This window comes from Pestalotiopsis fici (assembly GCF_000516985.1).
Source record: "Pestalotiopsis fici W106-1 unplaced genomic scaffold PFICI_Scf_1, whole genome shotgun sequence".
NCBI classification, from domain to species: Eukaryota; Fungi; Ascomycota; class Sordariomycetes; order Amphisphaeriales; family Sporocadaceae; genus Pestalotiopsis; species Pestalotiopsis fici.
This window is the reverse complement of record NW_006917091.1, coordinates 1,090,933-1,112,140: the sequence shown is the minus strand read 5'-3', so window position 1 is coordinate 1,112,140 and position 21,208 is coordinate 1,090,933. Positions and strand designations below refer to the sequence as shown.

Sequence of the window (21,208 nt, the reverse complement as noted above, 5' to 3'; positions counted from 1 at the left end):
GGGGGGGGGGAGGATGTGATGAGATCAAATGGGTCATATGCATGGCGCTATGATACTAAGCCGGGATGACTTGAGGAATTATTTATGCATAAGTTTTCACATGGACTACATAACATGCATCGGGCTCCGGCTTTTCAACACCCCAATTTACTCACTGATCATTCTTTTGGCTTACTTTGAATGAGATTTTGTTCGACCATAGTGCGAAATAACCAATTTCATCATGGGCGTCTCTGAACTGTTTGAAAAGTTTGTCAAAAGGACCAAAACATATAAGCCAGATCCCAAAAAGCCGAATAAAGCTTTCCAAACGGGATTGCGGGATTTGTTTGTTCCACCGTCACAAGATCCTCTCATTGAGTATGTTGAGTATGAGCTCCTCAGAGCCTATGTTCACCCGCAGGTTTCTGACTGAATTTTAGCATCGTCCTAATCCACGACTTAACCGCGGGTCGTGATGACTCCTGGGACTCGGAAGGCTCGGATTCTTTTTGGCTAGCTGAGCTTTGTGATGATGAATCAAAAGCACACATTGCCGCATTCGGATACGATGCCCAGGAGTGTCAGGTGATGGACGACATCATTAACCACGATCGATTGAAGAGATTTGCAGAGGCATTGCTGACTGCTTGTCCTTTGGAAATGAGCCAGACCAATAATGACCGACCGATCATTTTTGTTGCCCATGGCTTCGGCGGTCTTGTATACGAGATGGCATGCGCTTATTTCCTTTGCATCCTTTCGAATATCCCGGTTTTCCTCCTTCCTGGCAAATTCTTGTCGTCTCCCTCTCTTTCTGGGTACTAACAACTTCTGCAGGCTCTCACTCTTGCATTCGAGCGAAATCGTGCACAAAGAAGACACGCGGCTGTCCTTCTCGACACACCCCATCATGGAGCTGGCGTGGCAGAATGGGCAATTATGTGTGCCAAAGAGCTTGGAGTACCATGTGCAAATACAGCTCAAGAGCAAGACTGGTCTGATTGGAATGAATCCTTCGCTGAAATCGATGCCACACAGAAATTGTTTCGAGGCATCATTCAGGAGCACATGAGCATTAAAATTGCAGGATGTTTCGCAACCAAACCAATTAAGGAGACGAAACTGGTGAGCTGAAATCTTTCATAATTTCAGCAGGATTCATCCGTCGCAATTGGGCTTCAAGCTAAATTGTTACAGATACTGTCGTCCGAATGGGCGGTCTTACCAGAATTCCGAGCGTTTGCTCTTGGCGGTACCCATCTTGACATGACAAAATGCAGAAAAGATGATGCTGGCTGCAAAATGCTCTTGGCAACACTCCAAAGGTGGTCCAGGGATTTAACAAAAGGCAGGATTGATCACTCTGATTTGGGCGAGCATCAAGTCCCTACAGGGACGATTGATCTCTCGGACAATTCCGCAGTAGTCACGCCGCAAGTAGATGTTGCACCAGTGACTGGCGCCTTCGATGATGATGTCGTGGCACAGCTCAAGAATAGGAATTGGCGTATCAAGTTGAAAGCAATCAACGAGCTTCGGCATGCGCCTGGCCTCTCGGAAGAAATCCTCGAAATTGTCGCAAGGCTGCTGGAAGATGACGACCTGGATGTCAGAAAGGCAGCGGCCGTAATGCTACATTACCACTCGTCTTCTTTGGTGAAGTCTGTTACATTCGTTGTGGACTATCTCAAGTACCGAAGGGGCCTGTACCAAAATTCACAAGTGGTGTGCGGAATTCTCAACGCACTGAAATCTCAATTGGACATACCAATGGAGATCCTCCAAGCTATTGTGGAAAAGCTTAGGACACCGAGTACAGATATAGATATGTGGGAAAGTGCTATGATTCAGGAAAGCGCTATCAACGTGCTTAAAGCTCAGCCGGACCTACCGACAGGAATATTCCAAAAGCTTGTCGATTGGTTTATGGTAAAACATGAGGAGGATCTAAGAAAAGCTATCCAAGACGCTCGTACGACAGAGTTTCCCAGGAAACAAATGAATCTTTTGCCTAGCCGACAAATGAGTCTTTCTCTTCATGCTGCATCGTCTGGAGATCGCCATATTGAAGCGGGACGTGGCATTGTGTTGGGCGTGCTCAACATTTTCAAATGTCAAACACATCTACCAAAAGATATCGTCCGAGCTATGGCTGTCCGGCTGGAAGGTAAGCCTGAGGATAGGAATGTTACCAAAGCCATTCTAGGCGCGCTTGAATATCGGTTGGATCTACTTCCAAAGGAAATCCTCCCATCTATCGTGGCACGGCTCAAGCATAAAGATTTTGAAATTCGACAAGCAGCTTTCAAGACTCTCCAACATCAATCATCGCTGCCAGAAGGAGTCCTTCAAGTTATAGTGGCCCAGCTTGAGGACCAAGATTGGCGCATTCGAGAAGCAGCTATCAAAACTTTCCAACATCAATTATCGCTGCCAGAAGAAGTCATCCAAGCTAGCGTAGACCGGTTCGAGGATCACTTTTGGAGCGTTCGAGAAGCAGCTATCAAGATTTTCCAAGGTCAATCATCGCTGCCAAAAGAAGTCCTCCAAGCTATGGTAAACCGATTCGAGGATCAAGATTGGCGCGTTCGAGAAGCAGCTATCAAGACTTTCCAAGGTCAATCATCGCTGCCAAAAGAAGTCCTCCAACCTATCGTGGCCCGATTTGAGGATGAACATCCGCTTGTTCGAGAAGCAGCTATCAAGACTTTCCAAGGTCAATCTGTCAAAATGTAGGAATAAGTGGAGCGCTTCTCCACACGTGTATATATCTTTGACCATCCAACCTCTGTTGGATGTGAACAACTCAACTGATACATCAACTATTACCCATACCTATCATATCTTTTCATACAATCATTGCTGCCAAAAGAAGTCCTCCAAGCTATCGTGGCCCGATTTGAGGATGAAAATACGCTTGTTCGACAATCAGCTATTCAATCCCTTGAAAAACAATTATCGCTTCCCCATGAAGTCCTTGAAGCCATCATGGCACGGCTCGAAGTCGAGGATGAGAATTACGCGGTTTGTCGCCAAGCTATCGGCGTGCTCCAACATCAGACGATCCTCTCCAAAGAAGTGACTAAGATGATCACACAGCTTGAGAAATTTACTTCTCGAGTTCAACCAGATATAATCTCGATATTCAGAGTGAGATCAGATCTGCCAGAGGACGTCATACGAGGCCTCAAAGACCTAGTGAACCACAAGTCTCTAGAGGTCCGTGAAATAGCAGCGTGGACTCTTAGACAGCAGCCAATACTTCCACGTGATGTCCTCGAAGCAGTTATAAGACAGTTGGAGGATAGGGACGAAGCTAAGATACGAGCAGCAGTCGGCATTATGGACAGAGGACGGACGCTTGATGGCGAGCTCATTGATCTCATTATAGATTGCTCCCGAGACAAATACCCAAGTACACGGAAGGCTGCAGTCGATGTGCTTGGACGTCAGCAAGATTTATTGCCAGCAGCCGTCGATGCGCTTAAAGCGCTGGTCGAAGATACGGACGTAAACGTTGGAGACGCAGCGATCGAGGTTCTAAAGAAGCATCGAATACCCTTAGCATAAGATCCTTATTCGATCGCGAGCCCACAAAGGAACACCAATATTATACTGCGCAGTCAGAAATAGGACATCATTAGAGCTAATTTTTATTTTTCCTGGTTTTCACGATCGAAGTCGGAAACCAGTGATTCTGCGAACTTGAGACATTAATGATCCCGGATCTGAAAAATGGGTTCTTGTTCTCGCCGCCGGATATATCTGGCATAGCAGCCTTTTGCGTTCATGCAGAATCGTTATTTGTACATATCATCGGATGACTCCTGCGAGTACAAACAGGGTAACATCCAATGCGGACGCCAAGGGGTGGTTTAAATGGCAGTATGCTCCAAGTACTTCATGGGAAACAACTATGGGCATGAGGGACCGAACTTCTAGGGAACCTACGATCTTGAAGAGAGAGGTACTGAAGAGCTATCCAATAACTCCGTGCAAGTAAGCTGCAGTGGAGTAGGGACTACATCAGTGCAACGACTTCTTACTGCTTTCTCCCATCGTCTTCAATCTCTTACAAGCACCCCAGTATTCTCCGGAGTCCTAGGTGCATAGTCTGCTTCTCTACTGTGAATACTACACTTCTGAATTAACTTGATCTAATGGTTTGCAACGATTCAATCCCAATATCTTGTAAGATCGCAATAACGTTGCAGGAGATAAACAAACTTTTACAACAAAAGTGGAGAAACCACATTTTCCCATTAATGCGAACGACCTTTGTGTGAAAAGATATGATAGGTATGGGTAAATAGTTGATGTATAAGTGAAGTTGTTCATATCCAACAGAGGCTGGATGGTCAAAGATATATACATGTGTGGAGAAGCGCTCCACTTATTCCTACATTTTGACACTTTGAGCTTCTACATCTACAAGGTTGACCGACGGAGGAGCGATTACTGGGTTTGAGATCGACTAGTCAAATTGTACAGACGGCAAATACTTGCGATCAATATATTTTTATACATACCAGCGGAAGGCAGGGCACCAATTGTTGCAACCGGCTGCAATTGAAAACTGACTTCCCAACTTGAAAGAACTATGGTAGCAATAGTCCAGCCTTTGACGATCGTGATCAAGCGCCTGAATATTGGCCCGGTAAGTACTCTTTTCAAGCTTCGCCAGAGTTGGAAGCATCCCAAACAATCTCTTTGATTGACATTGAAGACCTCGCGTGGGGGATCACCCGCCGAATGACGAACCTTTCGTCGGCCGCTGCGAGCAAAGCTTTCCATTCTTGTATAGACCTCTCGCGGGCGTTGAAGCCGCCCAACATGTTCAGATCCATTGATCTGTGAGTTAATGTCAACAAAGATGTCCAAAATGGTTTATTCAAACCAACGCAGGAAAGCATAGAAGTATACCTTATGTGTCGCTCTCTCCAGAGAGGAACCTCGCCTGGACCCGGCATTACTGCGTCCTGTATCAGGATCTTTGCACCTGGTCGGAGTGCCGGAATTTGCGCTTTGAGTATCTTGAGAGAATATTTGTCGGCCCAGTTGTGGAAGATCATGCGGAAAAAGTAAGCATCAGCTTGCACCACTTGCGGTTCGAAAAGTTCATGTGCCTTGAACTCGATGCGCCCCTTGATATCATCAGGCACGCCAGATTCGGCGTCCTTGACGACCAATGCCATATCTTGGACAACTAGCCTGACATTGTCAAAACTCTTTGCCACCTCTATGGCAACATGGCCTCTGGACCCTCCCACGTCAGCGACGATCGCATCACCTAGGGAAGCCCAATCGTAGAGTTTGGGGACTTCGGAGATGGAGTAACCTGGATTATGGTCGAAAGATTTCATGGAAGCTGCAAAGCGCGTGGCCCGCATAGGGTTCGTGCTGAGAACCTCGTAGATTGATTTATCCGTGTTATTGACAAGAGTAAAGCCCTGTATAAATAGATCAGTACGGACCACCGGAGCAAAACAAAACGACCGGGTGTACTTACAGTCTCAGTGGGCTCTTCAGAAGATGGCCACTTTTCTGTTGCGTCTACCACCTGCAGCAATGGGTTTATAGTCAGTCTACTGGTTTGGAATTCTCATTCTAAGGAACGAATAGGGTCATACCCTAGTAGAAGCTGGCCAACCTTCCCGGGCCCCTAGACTAACCCAGGCATTGATATACGGAATGGTCATGAACTTGGAGATTTTTGTGTGTGCCACCATACCAGGCTCAGGCTCCCCCAGTATACGCAAGGTCATGGCGTGCCTGACTAGGCGCCTCACAAGCGCTTCATCGAGCCCAGACTTTTTGGAAATCTCTTCAAAGGAGATTTGACCTCCAGGGGGTATCATATCGACAATGTGGAATCGGCAGAGGGCATCCAGGCTGACCAGGTTGGAAATCTTGAATATCGGTAGCTCTCGCGAACGAAAGGAACCCTAGCGGAAAGCCAAAGCAAGACTTACGGCAGCGAATCTACAGACGAGCGAGAAAGGCTCGAGGAGCAATTCGTGCAATTCGGCCGTTTCGTCAAGGACTGCATCTTGAAGATGGGCAGCGTCGGCAGGGAGGCATTCTGGGTTATCCTCGGCCCAAGAGGGGGGTGGCACTCCCTGACTTGAGAGGAGCTCTTGCAATTCGGCGACGGAAGAGCTAATCTTGTCCGCTAGGGCTACGATTCTGGGAGTTGAGTTGGATGAAGCCATTGTTGCAGAGTAGTGAGATGAACAAACCTCAGTGCCCAGAAGATGCAAGAATAAACGTGGTGAGAACGATATTCAATATAAAGGTCGATGGCAGAAAGGATACTGAACCTGTGGTAACCAGTCCCTTGCTTCGAGCCTTGCCGTTATGCTTGCCACAATGGCGGGGCAATCTTTTGAAACTGTTGGTTACCTACCTAATATAGGTACACAGAATATCACCCAGCAGGTGTCACAACGCGAGGGGTTGCGAGTTCGTGGGCGGGCGTTCTTATGGCCTCCCCACTGAGTACTAGGTAGGTACATACCAACCTAAGGAAGTGCCAAAAGTCCCTATGGCTTTTCTAGTTCACGCCACAGCTCGCAGGGGTCAGGTCGCACCTAGCCTTACCAGCGTGTTGTCTTCTCTGTCGGAAACTACCCGCAGATACGAGCTTTATTGCACAACTAAAGTGTCAATCGACGACCTACATGTGGGTGCGACACTACGTCAGCTCAGGGTCGTAGTATGTAGTATAAACTGTACTAGTGTATATGGCCCCAGAATATGGGTCCATTTAGTATTATAGATGCATTATATTCCACATGGGTTATAGTTATTGAATGATTTAGAAAATCTGACAAGACGTTCAATTGCAGAGGGTCGCATTCAATTCTGACTTGCCAATCTCGCCCCTTTTCGGCTGCAATTGACGAGCTCGGCTTTAGGGCATCCGAGTGAAGAACGACAGGGACACAGATCCTTACTGCACACTTGGTGTTGCAGCTGGGATGCGCCATTAATTGCGTGCTTAATCGTTGGTTAATGCTGAGGCGGGGTGTGTCCCTTTTTCTGTCCATGTCGAATCCCACCATGTGCAGTCCCTGATTCGCGAGCTCTAGGTAGGTCCTGTGGAACATTCCGACGCTGATTCACCAGGACTGGAAATACGGTAATCCGCAAAGGAGAACTACTCGTTCTGTAAGGATTGTTTGATATCAGCACGCCTCCACAGACTAATCTTGTCCGCTTGGTTTCCTGTTTCTTGATGATCCAAATTCACCCATAATAAACTACCATTACCGAATCCAGCTTGATTCAAACTACGTAGTTAAATGAGCAAAGAAAGTCAATATATTGAATTAGGCCCCCAATAGACTTACCCGAGCTTTTAGAATTGTCCCGGCTTTGACGCCAATGGTGTATTGATCGCTCTCGCGTTCATACTCCTTGGCTGTGACGTCCTGGAAGTTGAAGTCAAAGCGTCGAGTCAAGGCAGCAAGAATAAGATACATTTCAGCCCATGTAAGACTGAATGAGCAGGTTGTGTCAGTTAAGAACCTGTTGAGAGTAGACCTCGAAAGAAGTAAAGATTGACCTACTAGATACCCAAACACATCCTTGTCCCTTGTGAGAACGGTGCAAAGCCCTTATTTAGCTTTTTTTCTACGCCTTGAGGTTCATTCACCTGTCCGGATTGAAGGATAGAGGATCTGGATATAAAGCCTCATCAGTATTCATCAGAGCAGCCGTCATAGAAACCGGCGTCCCAGCAGGGATGTAGAGGTCGCCATAGAAGATGTTCTTGTCGGGCGAAATACGGGCCATACGCGATCCGATACCTGAGCTTAGGCGAAGACCTTCCATGATGACCGAAGTCATGTAGTGCAACCTCTCCAGGGCCTTCAGTTTCTTAGTAATGTCTTCAGACGAATACTGTCAAAAGGTATGTTCAATAATCCATAGTTGACCAGCAATACTACCCTACAAGGACGGGGGGAAGGCTTCCACTATATACAGCCACAGTGTGGGTCGCACCCAGCCACCTTATTTCAACAAATACTGCTCGTTCACCGTGTTGAGTACTGCCCGTAGCCGCTGTACAATCGTGGGACTACTGAAAGTTGTAAGCAATTGTTGCCTGTGCATTTTATCTCACAGAATCGCGCTCGAATTTCAGAGAATTGTCATTTAGTTATGTAATCTTGGCTTGTGTGGATGCATATTGTGTACCTAAGTTTGGTACTATAAGGCAGTATGATCGCATTTTTAGGGAGTCATGCTAACAAGGCAATGTCTCCCCAGCTACCCGGGCATTGAGCCAAATGTTTTTTCCCTAGATATGCCACAGCTAATAGCTCTGGAATTGTATCTCAGGCTTCACTTGTTTGGTGCTCTTTCAGACACCGCAGAGTGGGGACCAGAGCAATGACGGCGTGCAACAGCAACAAGGCGGCCGAAAACCAGTCGAACCAGCCCGGCAGGGTCATGGAGTAATCGGTGAACTTGGCTTGCAGAGCCATTCTCTGAGAAGGCAAACCAGACAAGACATTGGGCATGGAAAATGTTTCAATCGGCGGGCCATTGCGGACCAATGTCTTGGGCTTATGTTACGGCCAATTCGGAAAGAGCTGGCTCTAATTGACCTGCAAATGGATACCCACGTGAGGGTGGCCGTCTGCAAATATCATCGTTATGACCATTTCCATGGATGGCAGTTCTCACTCAAGTTCGGAGTGAGACGCAGCAGCAGCAGTCGGATATGTACTGAATGCCATAAGTCTTTCCAGCAGTGTACCAATTGCTGCAATATGCCCAGTGCGGCACGACAGTGGTCTGCTGACTCATTCCGCTGTCACAGTCGAGGTCCGACTTGTCAACAGCGTTTAGCGCCCAGCAGCGGTCCTGCATTCATGTTCCGTTATAATGCACGCAGCCGGAAGACGTTCAAGATCCAGGCTGCGAACCAATCAACTCTTGGACTACGGGCCGCAAATCTTGAGTTGTTTATTCCGTCAACGTCCCCTCCTTTCGTCCAAAACACTCCTATCTCTTCTTATCACTTCAATAGCTTAGCCGCCGGAGGATCGCACTAAGTAAAACACCGTTTGGCTATCGGCATATCTGGTGTCTCGGAATACGTGAGGGTAGAGGGTGATTATGTGCATGTCAAGCCTTGAGTCATCGGCGTCCCATTCCGCAATGAATATCATGCCGGCCTGACGGGGTCCGAGGGCGTGCAATATCTTCACAACGCCAAAATGATGTCAGATCTAGTCATTAAGTCAACATTTCTATCATTCCAAGCGGCCCGTCTGAGCTCTGCTTAATGTCGTGTAAATTCGGCTCGAGCCATCACCTGGCCTATACTGAGACGTGTCATCATGAGACCCATGTGACTGACGCGACCGAGTTATTGTCACCTCGGGTGGCTTTATTCTCATTTCAGGTGATCAGGTGATACGGGGATATGCGGGATATGCTGTACAGCTAGAGTCATCCCTTTACGGCGGCGACATGACACTCAATGGCAGAGGCCGTCACCCATCGTCGAGAGCCGATATCATACTTTTCAGGCCAGGCCGACCTTGCTCCGAGGGCCTCAGATCATATCGTTCGAGACTTCTAGCGGTGCCGAGGTCATTCTAGTGCCATGCTTCGGACCAGCTGAGGTACACGGAGAGGCTGAGGCACTAAGGTTAGGTAGCTGCTGTGGTGGAGCCGTACACCTTACACTACCTACTAGGTATACTGTAATTCCGAAGCGATTGACCGCTAGGCTCAGCTGCCAAGGCCCCAGCTGTCAAAAACGTTTCTGCTCATGTCCATGTGGCACAGGGATGTCCATGGCGCCATCTTTATCTTTAGTGTAACCTATGCATCACTGACAAGCAAGCCAGGATGCATTGCATCAGAGCATACGTATGGTTGCTGTGTATATCTCTAGCTGTGTAGACTGGCAACCGCCACGGTATCTAACAAGGTAAGTTTTGGTAGAACCAAGCAGCGGGAACCGTTTTTTTCAGCCAGTAACCACCGAATATACTTCCCAACCACAAAAGTTACTAATTGCTGCCACATTTTTATTTTGAAAGATGCAAAAATGGTTGTCTATCTGACTCGAAGTAGATTTGGGAAAATAATCGCTAAATAAATATCGAGGACAACATGCTGCTATGTGATCGGTAGTACTAGTAGGAGGTTACTACGGGGTGCAAACCAGGGGCAGAATTGAAAAACCGTTGTGGTTGCTAGTTTAAGGCCCTGAACCGCACAGCGAACTACTGGCAACAAAAACTATTGGCAAAAACGTTCCACTTTACTGGTTTACTAGGTGCTATCAGGCTCCATCTTTATTTATAACCTTTTTATTTAGCATTATTGCCAGTAGATTGACTTTTTCGATGTATTCTTTTGACCAGGGGGCTCGGGAGGCCTAAATTTGGTAAGTTGTGGGGCTTGGCAGTATTTGCGATGCGACCAGCAATGCAAGTAAACTACGATGCAATCATGCAGCTATACAGCCAGAAAATGGTAATACGTACAGCGTTATTGTGCCGGTATTCAATTCTAAGGGCATCGCCAGTCTTTAGTCAACACCTAGTATAGTTCACATTAAAATGCATTGTCAAAAGTGTTATAGCCTGAATTTCTGATACCAACGTCCTCCCCACTGTTTTTGTGCAAACCATTTGTATCTTGCCAGTAGTTTTGTTGCTAGTAAGGCTAAGGGATACGAGTTCAGCCACAGTAGATCAAGGATTGATCCAAGTGGGCATCGCTTAACGACAAACGACTCCAACCGAGGTCGCATCGTATAGTCGTTCATAATCTTTCCACAGTCACTGAAATCTTTGGGCGCAAACTCTAACCTCCCGTCAACCCATTGCTAGCTTGGCTAGGTGTCAATCGCCCCAGTTGTCTGCTGTGCGGTGCCGAAGGCCATATCAGGCTAGGCACAGGAATTCCCATTTCGCTGTTCCGGCCTCCCCGGATCGTTGACTCGCCGACAGCTCACGGCCTTGACGTCCTATACAGACTCTGTCGCTTTTCTAAATCCTTGACACCTGAAAAGGAGCAGTGTTCAAGTGTGCTTGGCCAGAGCAAGTCACTCCGCACCAGCGACCACACGGTCAAAAGTCTCGTTTGTGTGATGTCTCGCTTGTGGGCCGAGTCAAAACTACGATTCATAGGACCTCGCTCTTCAGACTGACTGAGCTGTCCAATAGGCAGCGACCCAAGGGAGTTGGACGTCTTGGCCATGATTTAAGCTCTCAGTGGTCATTCTCATTGAGGTGGAATGCGGCGCACATCCGGAAAGATAATTGGTGGAACATCTTCGTCCGTGGCGTATGGTCAAAGGTGGATATGTAGTAGCCTTAGATGTGGAGGCTCTGCCGGAGGAAAGTACCACTTTCGATTTATTGCCAAGAAGATTTAAACTATAGACTATGGTAAGTCTGACTATGCTGCAGCTGTGTATGCGATCACAGTTACCGAGCATCTGGGTCGCTTATCGCCATTTGCATCAGGGGTACCGCCGAGGACCCCGATGAGAACCTAGCTGAGATGTACTCGGCGGCGCAATGTGAATAGCTTCGTAGGCTAGAGGGTTCCGAAATTCAAAGCAAGGCCAGCCACAATGGAGCCGACACTGAGGAACCAGTGTGAAAGTGCATCGGTCACATCGGAGATCTCTCAGGCTCTTGCATCCTATAAGCTTGGCCATGCCTGCCGTGCCAATCCTCTCATCCCGTCGTCCCAGTCAAGCATCAGAAGAGTCCTGCTGCGACGTGGCCTCCGGTCAACATCATGTGGTCGCTGTTTCTTTACGGCATCCTGCCGGCCTTGGCGGTCGCACAACAAGGTGAGCCATCCGTCCTGCGACGGCGATGTGGCGGCGTTCCAGAGTTATTGCCCTCGACCGTCTCCTCTGCATCAGTCACCCTCTCCACGTTCCTTAGCTCCTCGACCTCGGGCCACAAAACGTTCCTTACCCCTTCCATTGAAGCGTCTTCTTCGCTCTCTTCGTTTTCCTCGGACTCTTCAACGGATTTTTCAACTTCTACAGCAAGTTCAGTTTCGGTACGAAAGACTATCGATCTCGAACTGAGCTCCGGTCGCTCTTCGACTACTCCAGCATTGAGTTATGTACCCAGCTCGACTTCAACTTCCCAAGTTACAACCATCTTCACTGCTTCATATGACAGTGAATTCGGTCTGGAAGCATTCGCCTTGTCCACATCAGAGCCCGTCTTTATAGCATCTGGATCCATTTCGTCTACAGCTCTTTCTTTCACAGCGGCTGGATCTGGTTCCCCGACAAAGCCGGCGGCCACGTTGTCATCTGAACCACGTCCATTGGCAACATCTACTTCGACCAGCAATCTTGCATTTTCTGATTTGATATCCACATCCTCTTTGTCAACATCGCTGACGTCTGTCGTTACCCCCATAGGTTCGACTTCGTCGACAGCAACCTCCACCGATAGCTCACCAACGGCTTCTCCGGTGCTCGGTACCTCGTCCACATCTTCTTCCACAAGTAGGTCGCAATCGAATGCCAATATATGCTATACTAATTAAAATCAGGGTCGTCTTCAGCTGTCACAGTTACGCCTGGCGGGAACATAGCATCGGCCATTGCTTTTGCTCAGAGCAATGGTGTGCCCACAGTGACTATCAAAGCCGGCACTTATACTGAAGCCGTTACTGTTTCTGCGACCGCGGCTGTCACTATCATTGGAGAGACGGTTAGCCTCAAGGCTCGTGATAGTACTGCTCTCAGTGACTACTCGCAGAATCTCGTCACCATTGCAAACGACGCAGCTGCCCCTTTGACGCTGTCGTCAACTGCCATCAAAGGTGTCACGTTTAGAAACATTAACTTCAGTAACACCAACTCATTGTCAGCGCTTGGCGCAGTCTCGCTCAAAGGATCACAGCTTGCATTTTACGGATGCCAATTCGTTGCCGCTGGCCAGGTTTGCATCCAAGGTGGCATCTCTTCGGGCTTAATCGCAGATTCCTACATCGAGGCTGCCGACAAGATCATCTACCAATATCCCTCTCTGTACATCTACAGCTCGGCAATCACAGCCACCGCCAAGAGTGCCAACATACTCTATACGCAAGGAGCCAACGCTGGGACGACACTTTACAATTCTACTGTCATTCTCGACTCCTGCAATGTGTCTCAGAAGAGCGGCTTAACCAACACATTCGTTTATCTGTTCACTGCCAACAACAATGGTTCTGTCGCCCTCTACAGAAACACTACCCTCGGCAGCTTCGTCGCTGCCAGTGGTGCACATGTTGACTCCAAGACTCAGTCACCCCTGAATACCTACCTTGAGTACCTCACCACTGGTGCGGGCAGCTACTCTCAAAACGTTGCCGCTCGTTCTCCATACGTGTCCCTCGCGATTTCTGGTTCTCAGCTCGGACCTTACGAAATCCCTGCGTTCTTTGCCAATGCGAACCCGACGGTTGCCACCACTCAAACATCATGGATGGACCAGGACGTCTTGGGCAGGATCTTGGCCGGCGTCTCGGCGCAGAATTCGAGAACTTCTTCTCAGTCTTCCAGCTCATCGTCATCGAGCACGTCCAGCACGTTCTCGTCCAACACGCCCTCCTCCAATGTAGCCACGTCCAGCATTGCCTCCGACTCGTCCTCCAGTACGGTATCCAGCACGGTTTCCAGCACAGTTCTGAGCGGTATTTTGTCTTCGAGCACCAGTCAAACCACTGTGTCATCTTCCAGCAGCTCTGCCTCTGAAAGCTCCACGGCTACCTCCAGCAATGTCGCATCCTCGGCGAGCACAGGAGGGTGCGTCCTACCAACCTCGGTCCCCTCGACTGCTAGGGTGGTCGGTCCTGTAGGCTCCTGCGCAACGTTCAACAATATATCTGCCGCCGTCGCTGCCCTGCCTTCCGACAGCACCTCTCAGTACGTCTATATCCTCGGCGGTACATACAATGAGCAGGTCACCATCTCGCGTGTCGGACCTACCGTCTTCCGTGGCGAGACTGACGATACCCTGTCATACGGCTCCAACACCGTCACGATTCAGTCATCCTCCGGCGTTGCGTCCAATTCGGGTGGCTCGGCCAGCACGTCGCCATTTCAGGCCACCCAATACTACACAAGCAAGATGTCGTTCTACAACATCAACTTTGTCAACACGTACGCACCACAGACCAACTATGTCGCTGTGGCCTTTGTCGGCAAAGCCCTGAAGACGGGCTTCTATGGATGCAGTTTCAAGTCTAGCCAAGGCACGCTCCTCCTCAACTACGGCGCCTTTTACTTTGCCAACTCGTACATCGAGGGCACTACTGACTTTATCTGGGGTCAAGGCGGCGCGGTAAGCAATTCCCCTCCATCGTGCCGTCGAGTTATTGCTAACGTGTTCCAGTACTTCTACAACTCCAAAATCGCTACATCCGGCGTCATCAATGGCCAGAACATCGCTGCTCAGAGTTATCAAGCATCATTTGGCCCGTCCATTCAGGTATACGACACCTGTGCGATTGTTCCAGCTAGCAGCAGCGTCGCCAAGGGTTCTACCTACCTTGGAAGGGACTACTCAACATCGTCGCGTGTCTATTACATCAACTCTTACCTTGATGAGCACATTGCCTCGGCAGGGTGGAGAGTGACTGGATCATCCGTCAACGTGACTTTTATTGAGGCAAACAACACGGGACCGGGCGCTGCCACGAGCTCGCGCACTCCTTATGCTCAGATCCAGTCGGACACAACATCATACACGCTGGCCTCCCTCCTGGGCGATTCCAGCTGGCTCGATATTTCGGCTATTGCGCCGTTCGCCGGGTTCCCAGAATCGGTCTACAGTGCGACTGCAGTTTCTTCGTCATCGTCATCCTCCTCTACCTCCTCATCTTCCACATCTGTGTCGCCCACCGACTCAACGGCAAGTCTGTCAGCCACGGCTACGACTGTCAGCGATACTTCATCTTCGACCACTGCGACGTTGACTTACACTGTGGCGCCTACTCCCACTGGATCCCAGTTTGGCAGTGTCATGTCCGCTGTCGCTGCGATTCCTGCCGATGGCAAAGCCCACGAAGTCTACATCCTTTCTGGTACCTACATAGAGCAGATCTGGGTCAACAGGACGGGATTAGGCAAAGTCACACTGAGAGGTGAAACGCAGAACCCCAGCGACTACACCGGCAACCTTGTGGCCATTCAGTTCAACTACGGGGTCTCGACGAGCGGCACTGTCTCCAACGAGAACACCCCCGTCCTAAACTGGAAGCGGACTGATGGTTCCGGCCTTGCCCTCTACAACATTGACTTTGTCAACACGTATCCGCAGACACCCAGCACTGCAGCATTGGCAGCTGACTTCTATGGCTCCAACATGGCCGCTTACGGATGCTCATTCAAGGGATACCAGGACACGTTGCTCGCCAATCAAGGTGTTCAAGTCTTCAGCAACTGCTATATTGAAGGGAGCGTCGATTTCATTTGGGGCTACTCAAAGGCTTACTTTCATCAGTGCTACATCGCGTCAAATACCGCGGGAGCATACATCACGGCGCAGAATCGACCCAACTCAGCCTGGGCTGGTGGCTACATCTTCGACTCGTGCTATGTGACCTACACGAGCTCGTACACCGCGGGCAAGACATCTGTAGCTGCCACCACCTACCTTGGCCGCCCGTGGTCGCAGTACGCTGTCGTGGTGTACATGAACTCGTATCTTGACAAGCACATCTCCCCCGCCGGATGGAGTGTGTGGCAGACAAGTAATCCCCAAACGTCAAATGTCATGTTCGGCGAGTATAACAACTCAGGGCCAGGCGCTTGGGGAACATCACGCGCCGAGTTTGCCACAAAGCTCACAGATTCTCAGGCCACTCTTTACACCCTGGACGCATTCATCGGTAACACGGCTTTCATCGATTGGACGGCGTACAACTACTCGCCGAGCTTCTCACTAGATTCAACGCCAACGACCACTGCTTCGGCAACGTCGTCTTCTGTTACGGCGAGTGCCACAGCCTCTGCCACCTGGGCGCACCCTACCAGTGGTACTGTTCCTCCCGTTGGTGCTGTCCTAGTCTCTGTCGAGGGCACTCAGGTCGGCTCCTTTAGCAATTTGACCGATGCTCTGGCCAGCTTGCCTGACGACAGCAGCACTCAGATCATTTTCGTGTACCCCGGCAAATACTCCGAGCAGGTTCCCACAGTCGAACGTGCCGGTCCTGTCATGATTGTTGGATACACTACCGGCAACCCCGGTCAGGCCTATGCCGACAACACCGTCACCATTACCCACGCTCGCGGACTCTCTGTCAGCCCTGTTCCCACGGGTCACTCCGATGCCGAGACGGCGACCTTTGCCACCGCTGGTACCAAAATCTCTCTGTACAATATCAACATTGAGAACTCTGAGAACCTTGATGGGTCCGTGTCAAGCTATGTCACCCTTGCTGGCAGTATCTACGGCCAGCATATTGGATTCTATGCTTGTTCGTTCGTCGGCTGGCAAGACACTCTGCTCACCGGAAACAAAGCTGGATATCAGTACTACGAAAGCTCCTATATAGACGGCGCCATTGATTTCATCTGGGGATACTCCAAGGCGGTAAGTGTATTCTTCCCGCTCAAAGAAGATGGAGCTGACATCTCTGTAGTACTTTAAAGGATGCACGATCGGTGCCAAGAGAGCCGGCTCGGCCGTGACAGCTCACAGCCGGGCCTCATTGACTGCTGTCGGAGGCTATATCTTCGACCAGTGCCTCTTTACCGCCGCCAAGACCGCCACCGTAGACTTGACCGCTTCAGTCTATCTCGGGCGGCCGTACAGTGCTTATGCCCTCGTGGTTGTCAAGAACAGTTATCTGGATGACATCATCGCCCCATCGGGCTGGAAAGTATGGAGTGCCTCTAACCCGCAGACCGACTACATCACCTTTGCCGAGTACAACAACACTGGCCCTGGTAACTGGGAGAATAACGTCGCCGCCAGGGTCGCTTGGCAGAACTGTACTCTGCTCACCAGTGACACTTATTCATTGGCCAGCGTTATGGATAGCACAGACTGGATCGACATGACATACTGGGCCAGCATCGCGACGCCGTCTCCTGCCGTAACCACTACAGATCCAGTGACGGTTGGCACGACAGCATACGATGGCACAACGCCGCCAGCTGGCGCTTACATTGTTTCCAAGACTGCCATTGAGGGTGTCACGACTTACGATACCATACAGGCTGCTTTGGATGTCCTCCCAATTTCAAGCAAGGTCACTCCCACTGTATTCATCTACCCAGGTGTCTATTCGGAACAGCTTGTTTTGAACAAGTCCGGCACGACCATCTTTATTGGTTACAGCCAGAGTCCGAAGGATTATAGCCAGAATCAGGTCACCATCTCGTTCAACAGTGGCATCAGCACGCAATCGGACGCCTCCAACTCGGACTCTGCCACCGTGTATGCCACCGGTAATTATTTCCAGGCAGTCAACATCAACTTTGCCAACACTTTTGGCACGGCCGAAGAGTAAGTTCCAGACGCCCTAACCTCATTCTCCTACTAATAAGCAAACAGTTACGCCTCGCTCGGTTTTGCCGTCAAGAGCAGCAAGTTTGCTGGACTTTACGGCTGCCAGGTCTATGGCAACCAAGATGCACTCCTCGTTAACGGCAATTTATTCGCATCGAACTCTTACATTGAGGGCAACATTGACATGATCTGGGGATCCGGCGCCGGATACTTCTTGAATTCGACAATCGCACCCAACCAAGACAAAATAGCTTTGACAGCCAACAAGAGAACAACCAACACCACGGCTGCCGGTTTCGTGTTCGACCAGTGTAGAGTAACCCCCGCAAGAGGCGCAACGTTCAGCCAGGTCTCGCTCGGTCGTCCCTGGAACGCCTTTGCCAGAGTTGCATGGATTGGCAGCTATCTTGGCTCGTGTATCGAATCAACTGGCTGGGATGTTTGGACCAAGAGCGACCCTCGCACAGACGGCATCGTCTTCGGAGAGTATGGCAACTATGGCCCCGGAGCATCCACAAGTGGACGCGCCGCCTTCGCCATTGAGCTCAGCGATGCTCAGGCTGCCGAGTTCCAAATCGCGAACTTTTTCGCAACAACATCTTGGATCAACCAGACTTTTGTCTACTCCTCGCCATTTACAGCTGCCAACTTGACTGTCCCAAGCTCCTCTGCCACCTCTTCCACGATCTCCACGACTTCATCCACGTCGTCTCCCCCACTGTCCACGTCTACGATCACCACGACTATTCCCAGTACGATCAAGACGACCATCTTGACTACCACTACTGGGTCGACTGTCCTCGTCACCTACACAAACACATTGACACTAGACGTGGGCGCAACTGTTACGCCTGCACCAACGACTAAGACTGTAACTGTCAAGGCCACGTCTACCAACACGAACACAGTTACAGAGGCAAATGCGGTCGTCACTGTTAAGACGACTACCATCATTGATGTCGGAACTACCGTCACACCGGCCACAAGTACCAAGACAGTCCAAAATACGGCTACCGAGGTTCACAGCCAGCTAGTCACCGTGACTGGCAAACCCACCACGGTCAAGTCTAGTACTACTGTTACGAGCTTCGCTACTTCGACCCCCAAGGCATCAACAACGACCTTGAGCGAGGGAAGAGTTGTTACTGTTACCTCGACGGTCACTCCCGGCGCTGCCAAGGTGACAAGCACCACCACCGTCACGATTAACCCGAGCGCCACGAAGACATTGACGCTCAAAGCTACAACATCAACTCTCGTGACCACTACCACTTCAACAAAGACAGCCAAGGCTACGACCACGCTGACTTGCATACCCGCCGCCAAGATGGCCAAGCGTGGTATTGCTTTCGGCACAACCGATGCAGCGCCAGTCTTTCCCAGGGCCACGTCTGCAGGCGCACCAGTCACTACAATCACCGTGATTTCATTCTTTACCAGTGCCACAACGAAGACCGCCAGCGCTCCTGGCGTCACTTCGACCATCATCGTGGACACCACCAAGACGACGGGCAAGACAAGCACACTAAAGCCTGAGACAATCGTGGAGACCACGACGGCCATCGCAGTCAAGCCTGCCACAGTCACAGTGCCCGGCTCGACCTCTACAGTCACAGTCGTCAATACCAAGCAGACTGGAAAGACTACGACTTTATCTGCAAGCGTCACTACCGTTGCCAACACGGTCTTTGTGACCCGGACATCCTCGTTGACAAGCACTCTTCCTGGACTTACCATCACTGACGTCGAGACGGCAACCAAGAAGTCGACCATCACGCTGGAGGCCTCGACCATCACCGTGACCCAGAGTAGGTACACGACTGTCAAGACGATCATCACTTTGGCAACACCGACATCGACAGTTTTGAAGACGACCACGTTGTCGCTGACGCCCAGCGTGACCGTGACTGTGCAAAACACGTCGACCAAGACCAAAATCAGCACAGTCGTCGCGACGGTCACGACCACGATGACCAAGACGAAGAACGGTGCGCCAGCATGTACAGCGGCTTGATGGAAAAAAAAAGTGACAGACGCCAAATCCATGCCCTTGTCGGAATGGACATATACATTGCAAACCCACTTTGAGTTCTAATTTAGAATCAATTGTAATGAAACGTATTTCTATTCTTCCAATGATGCTTTACATGTCTTGAATCTTCTAACATCGCACGCTAAACATACCATGAAGAAGCCTAACATGACATTATTGACTCCAGAGGTTAGGCTGTAACCTGTGCAGTGTGGCGAAGGATAATCAGGATAATCAATATTATCACAGCTTCGCCATTCGTCCCAGGACAGATAGGAGGAGGCCATACTAATGAACTCGTGGAAGTCAGGTCTATTCACGCACCTGATGGCGAGATGGTGAGGAAGATGCCGAGGAGAGAAAGTTCTCAACACAATAGTTCACCGAGTGCGATGTGCACTTATTTATCACGCCCTAGATGAGTATGTGGCCAGGATATGGCCAGCCTGCTGCTATGCTGCATTGGTGGTGCCACAAATTTGCAGGACACCCATCGCCCAATCGCCCCCTCGATGCCCTAGATAACAGCCCTCGCAGCCTTGCTACTTTGTGTGTGTGTGTGTGTGTGTGTGTATCCGCCCTGGGGCAAATTTGATGTTGCATTTTCATAAGTCTCGATAGATGTCCATCTAAACATCTGGTTGTCATGGTGGGCTCGATGCAAGAACTGCCAACCAACTTGAAGCTCCGGTATCCCAAGTCTTTGCTGCCTCTGTGCCTGAATCTCGCGACATGGCCTTTAAACTGTTCTCTTATCCTCGAGTCCCACTACCAAAACCTAATACGATTGCCGTCGCGACAGTCATTATGCAAGATCAAGAAGAGTCGACATCAACTGGACGTGCAGGCAACCAAAGTTGCATATTTATTGTCAATTTGCGAAATCTATTCCGTCCTAAACCCAAGGCCAGCCATCCATTCATTTCCGAAAATGCCATTCCAGAGCTGCCATTGTGACATCCACGTTGCGTTGAACGACTCAAGGCGTTTATGCATTCTCGACCAAGGTGCCTTGTCGCGACTATTATCAGCCAAGAATGTGCCAACTTGTTCACTACCCAACCCATGCTACAGGCAATCATCTACAAATGTTGGAACAATATTCAGACCTTGCGAATCTTCCTAATTTCGCCTCTCTTTCCAAGGTGTTCTTCCCTTGCTCCTTTGTGCCCCTCGAGTGCTTCAATCACGATCTTGTACCTGCGGACCCAAATTTCAAATGCCGAACCAACAACTTTACAATAGTCACATATCAACATAGAACAGCGGCCACGGGGTCACTTATACACGTTCGTGGATACTATGTTGATGGACAACAGTGGGAAGGGCTTGCGCGGGCTATGCGCCCAGTCCATCATTCTTCTGACTAGATACATTGCCGATATCCTTGCCCCTTCACTCATCTTTCCAGTCATTCAAAATCGCAAGCGATGACAGATACTTTGGATGATCTGAACCCAATACCTGTTCCCGCAGGTTTACACAGCGTTCCAACATTGGTATGGCTTCATCAATGCGACCCAGCGAATCCAATGTAAAGGCCAGATTATGCATACTCAGCAGCGTGTCTGGATGATCCGGTCCCAGTTTCTGCTTGCGAATTTCCAGTGCTTTTTTGTGCAGCTCCTCCGCTGCCTCCAGTTGGCCTTGGTTTCTATACGTTATTGCCAGATTATTCATG

The 21,208-nt window shown here is 49.8% G+C and overlaps 6 protein-coding genes across 6 annotated transcripts in view; 3 read left to right on the top strand and 3 right to left on the bottom strand.

Annotated features, from left to right (window-relative positions):
* Window positions 1–223: 223 nt before the first annotated feature.
* PFICI_00346 (uncharacterized protein) lies at window positions 224–2,718 on the top strand (the record flags this gene model as incomplete). The annotated part of the gene is made up of 4 exons (XM_007828927.1): window positions 224–360; window positions 423–753; window positions 820–1,107; window positions 1,180–2,718. 4 exons carry the CDS (start codon window positions 224–226, stop codon window positions 2,716–2,718), a joined length of 2,295 nt encoding a protein of 764 aa, XP_007827118.1.
* Window positions 2,719–2,970: 252 nt separating this feature from the next.
* On the top strand, window positions 2,971–3,552 carry PFICI_00345 (uncharacterized protein; the record flags this gene model as incomplete). The annotated part of the gene is made up of 1 exon (XM_007828926.1): window positions 2,971–3,552. The coding sequence occupies one exon, from the start codon at window positions 2,971–2,973 to the stop codon at window positions 3,550–3,552; it is 582 nt and encodes a 193-aa protein (XP_007827117.1).
* Window positions 3,553–4,652: 1,100 nt separating this feature from the next.
* PFICI_00344 (uncharacterized protein) lies at window positions 4,653–6,194 on the bottom strand (the record flags this gene model as incomplete). Its single annotated transcript, XM_007828925.1, has 5 exons — window positions 4,653–4,833; window positions 4,906–5,432; window positions 5,492–5,542; window positions 5,655–5,891; window positions 5,955–6,194. 5 exons carry the CDS (start codon window positions 6,192–6,194, stop codon window positions 4,653–4,655), a joined length of 1,236 nt encoding a protein of 411 aa, XP_007827116.1.
* A 1,056-nt stretch (window positions 6,195–7,250) lies between these two features.
* Window positions 7,251–7,818, bottom strand: PFICI_00343 (uncharacterized protein; the record flags this gene model as incomplete). The annotated part of the gene is made up of 3 exons (XM_007828924.1): window positions 7,251–7,274; window positions 7,335–7,482; window positions 7,640–7,818. 3 exons carry the CDS (start codon window positions 7,816–7,818, stop codon window positions 7,251–7,253), a joined length of 351 nt encoding a protein of 116 aa, XP_007827115.1.
* A 3,945-nt stretch (window positions 7,819–11,763) lies between these two features.
* Window positions 11,764–19,509, top strand: PFICI_00342 (uncharacterized protein; the record flags this gene model as incomplete). The annotated part of the gene is made up of 6 exons (XM_007828923.1): window positions 11,764–12,496; window positions 12,544–14,321; window positions 14,373–14,872; window positions 14,924–16,574; window positions 16,624–17,492; window positions 17,541–19,509. The coding sequence occupies 6 exons, from the start codon at window positions 11,764–11,766 to the stop codon at window positions 19,507–19,509; spliced, it is 7,500 nt and encodes a 2,499-aa protein (XP_007827114.1).
* Window positions 19,510–20,922: 1,413 nt separating this feature from the next.
* Window positions 20,923–21,208, bottom strand: part of PFICI_00341 (uncharacterized protein) — a gene marked incomplete at both ends in the record, with an annotated part of 2,895 nt that continues 2,609 nt past the window's right edge. Inside the window, one exon of the mRNA XM_007828922.1 lies at window positions 20,923–21,181. Coding sequence (XP_007827113.1) covers window positions 20,923–21,181 — 259 coding nt within the window. The remainder of the gene's footprint in view (window positions 21,182–21,208) is intronic.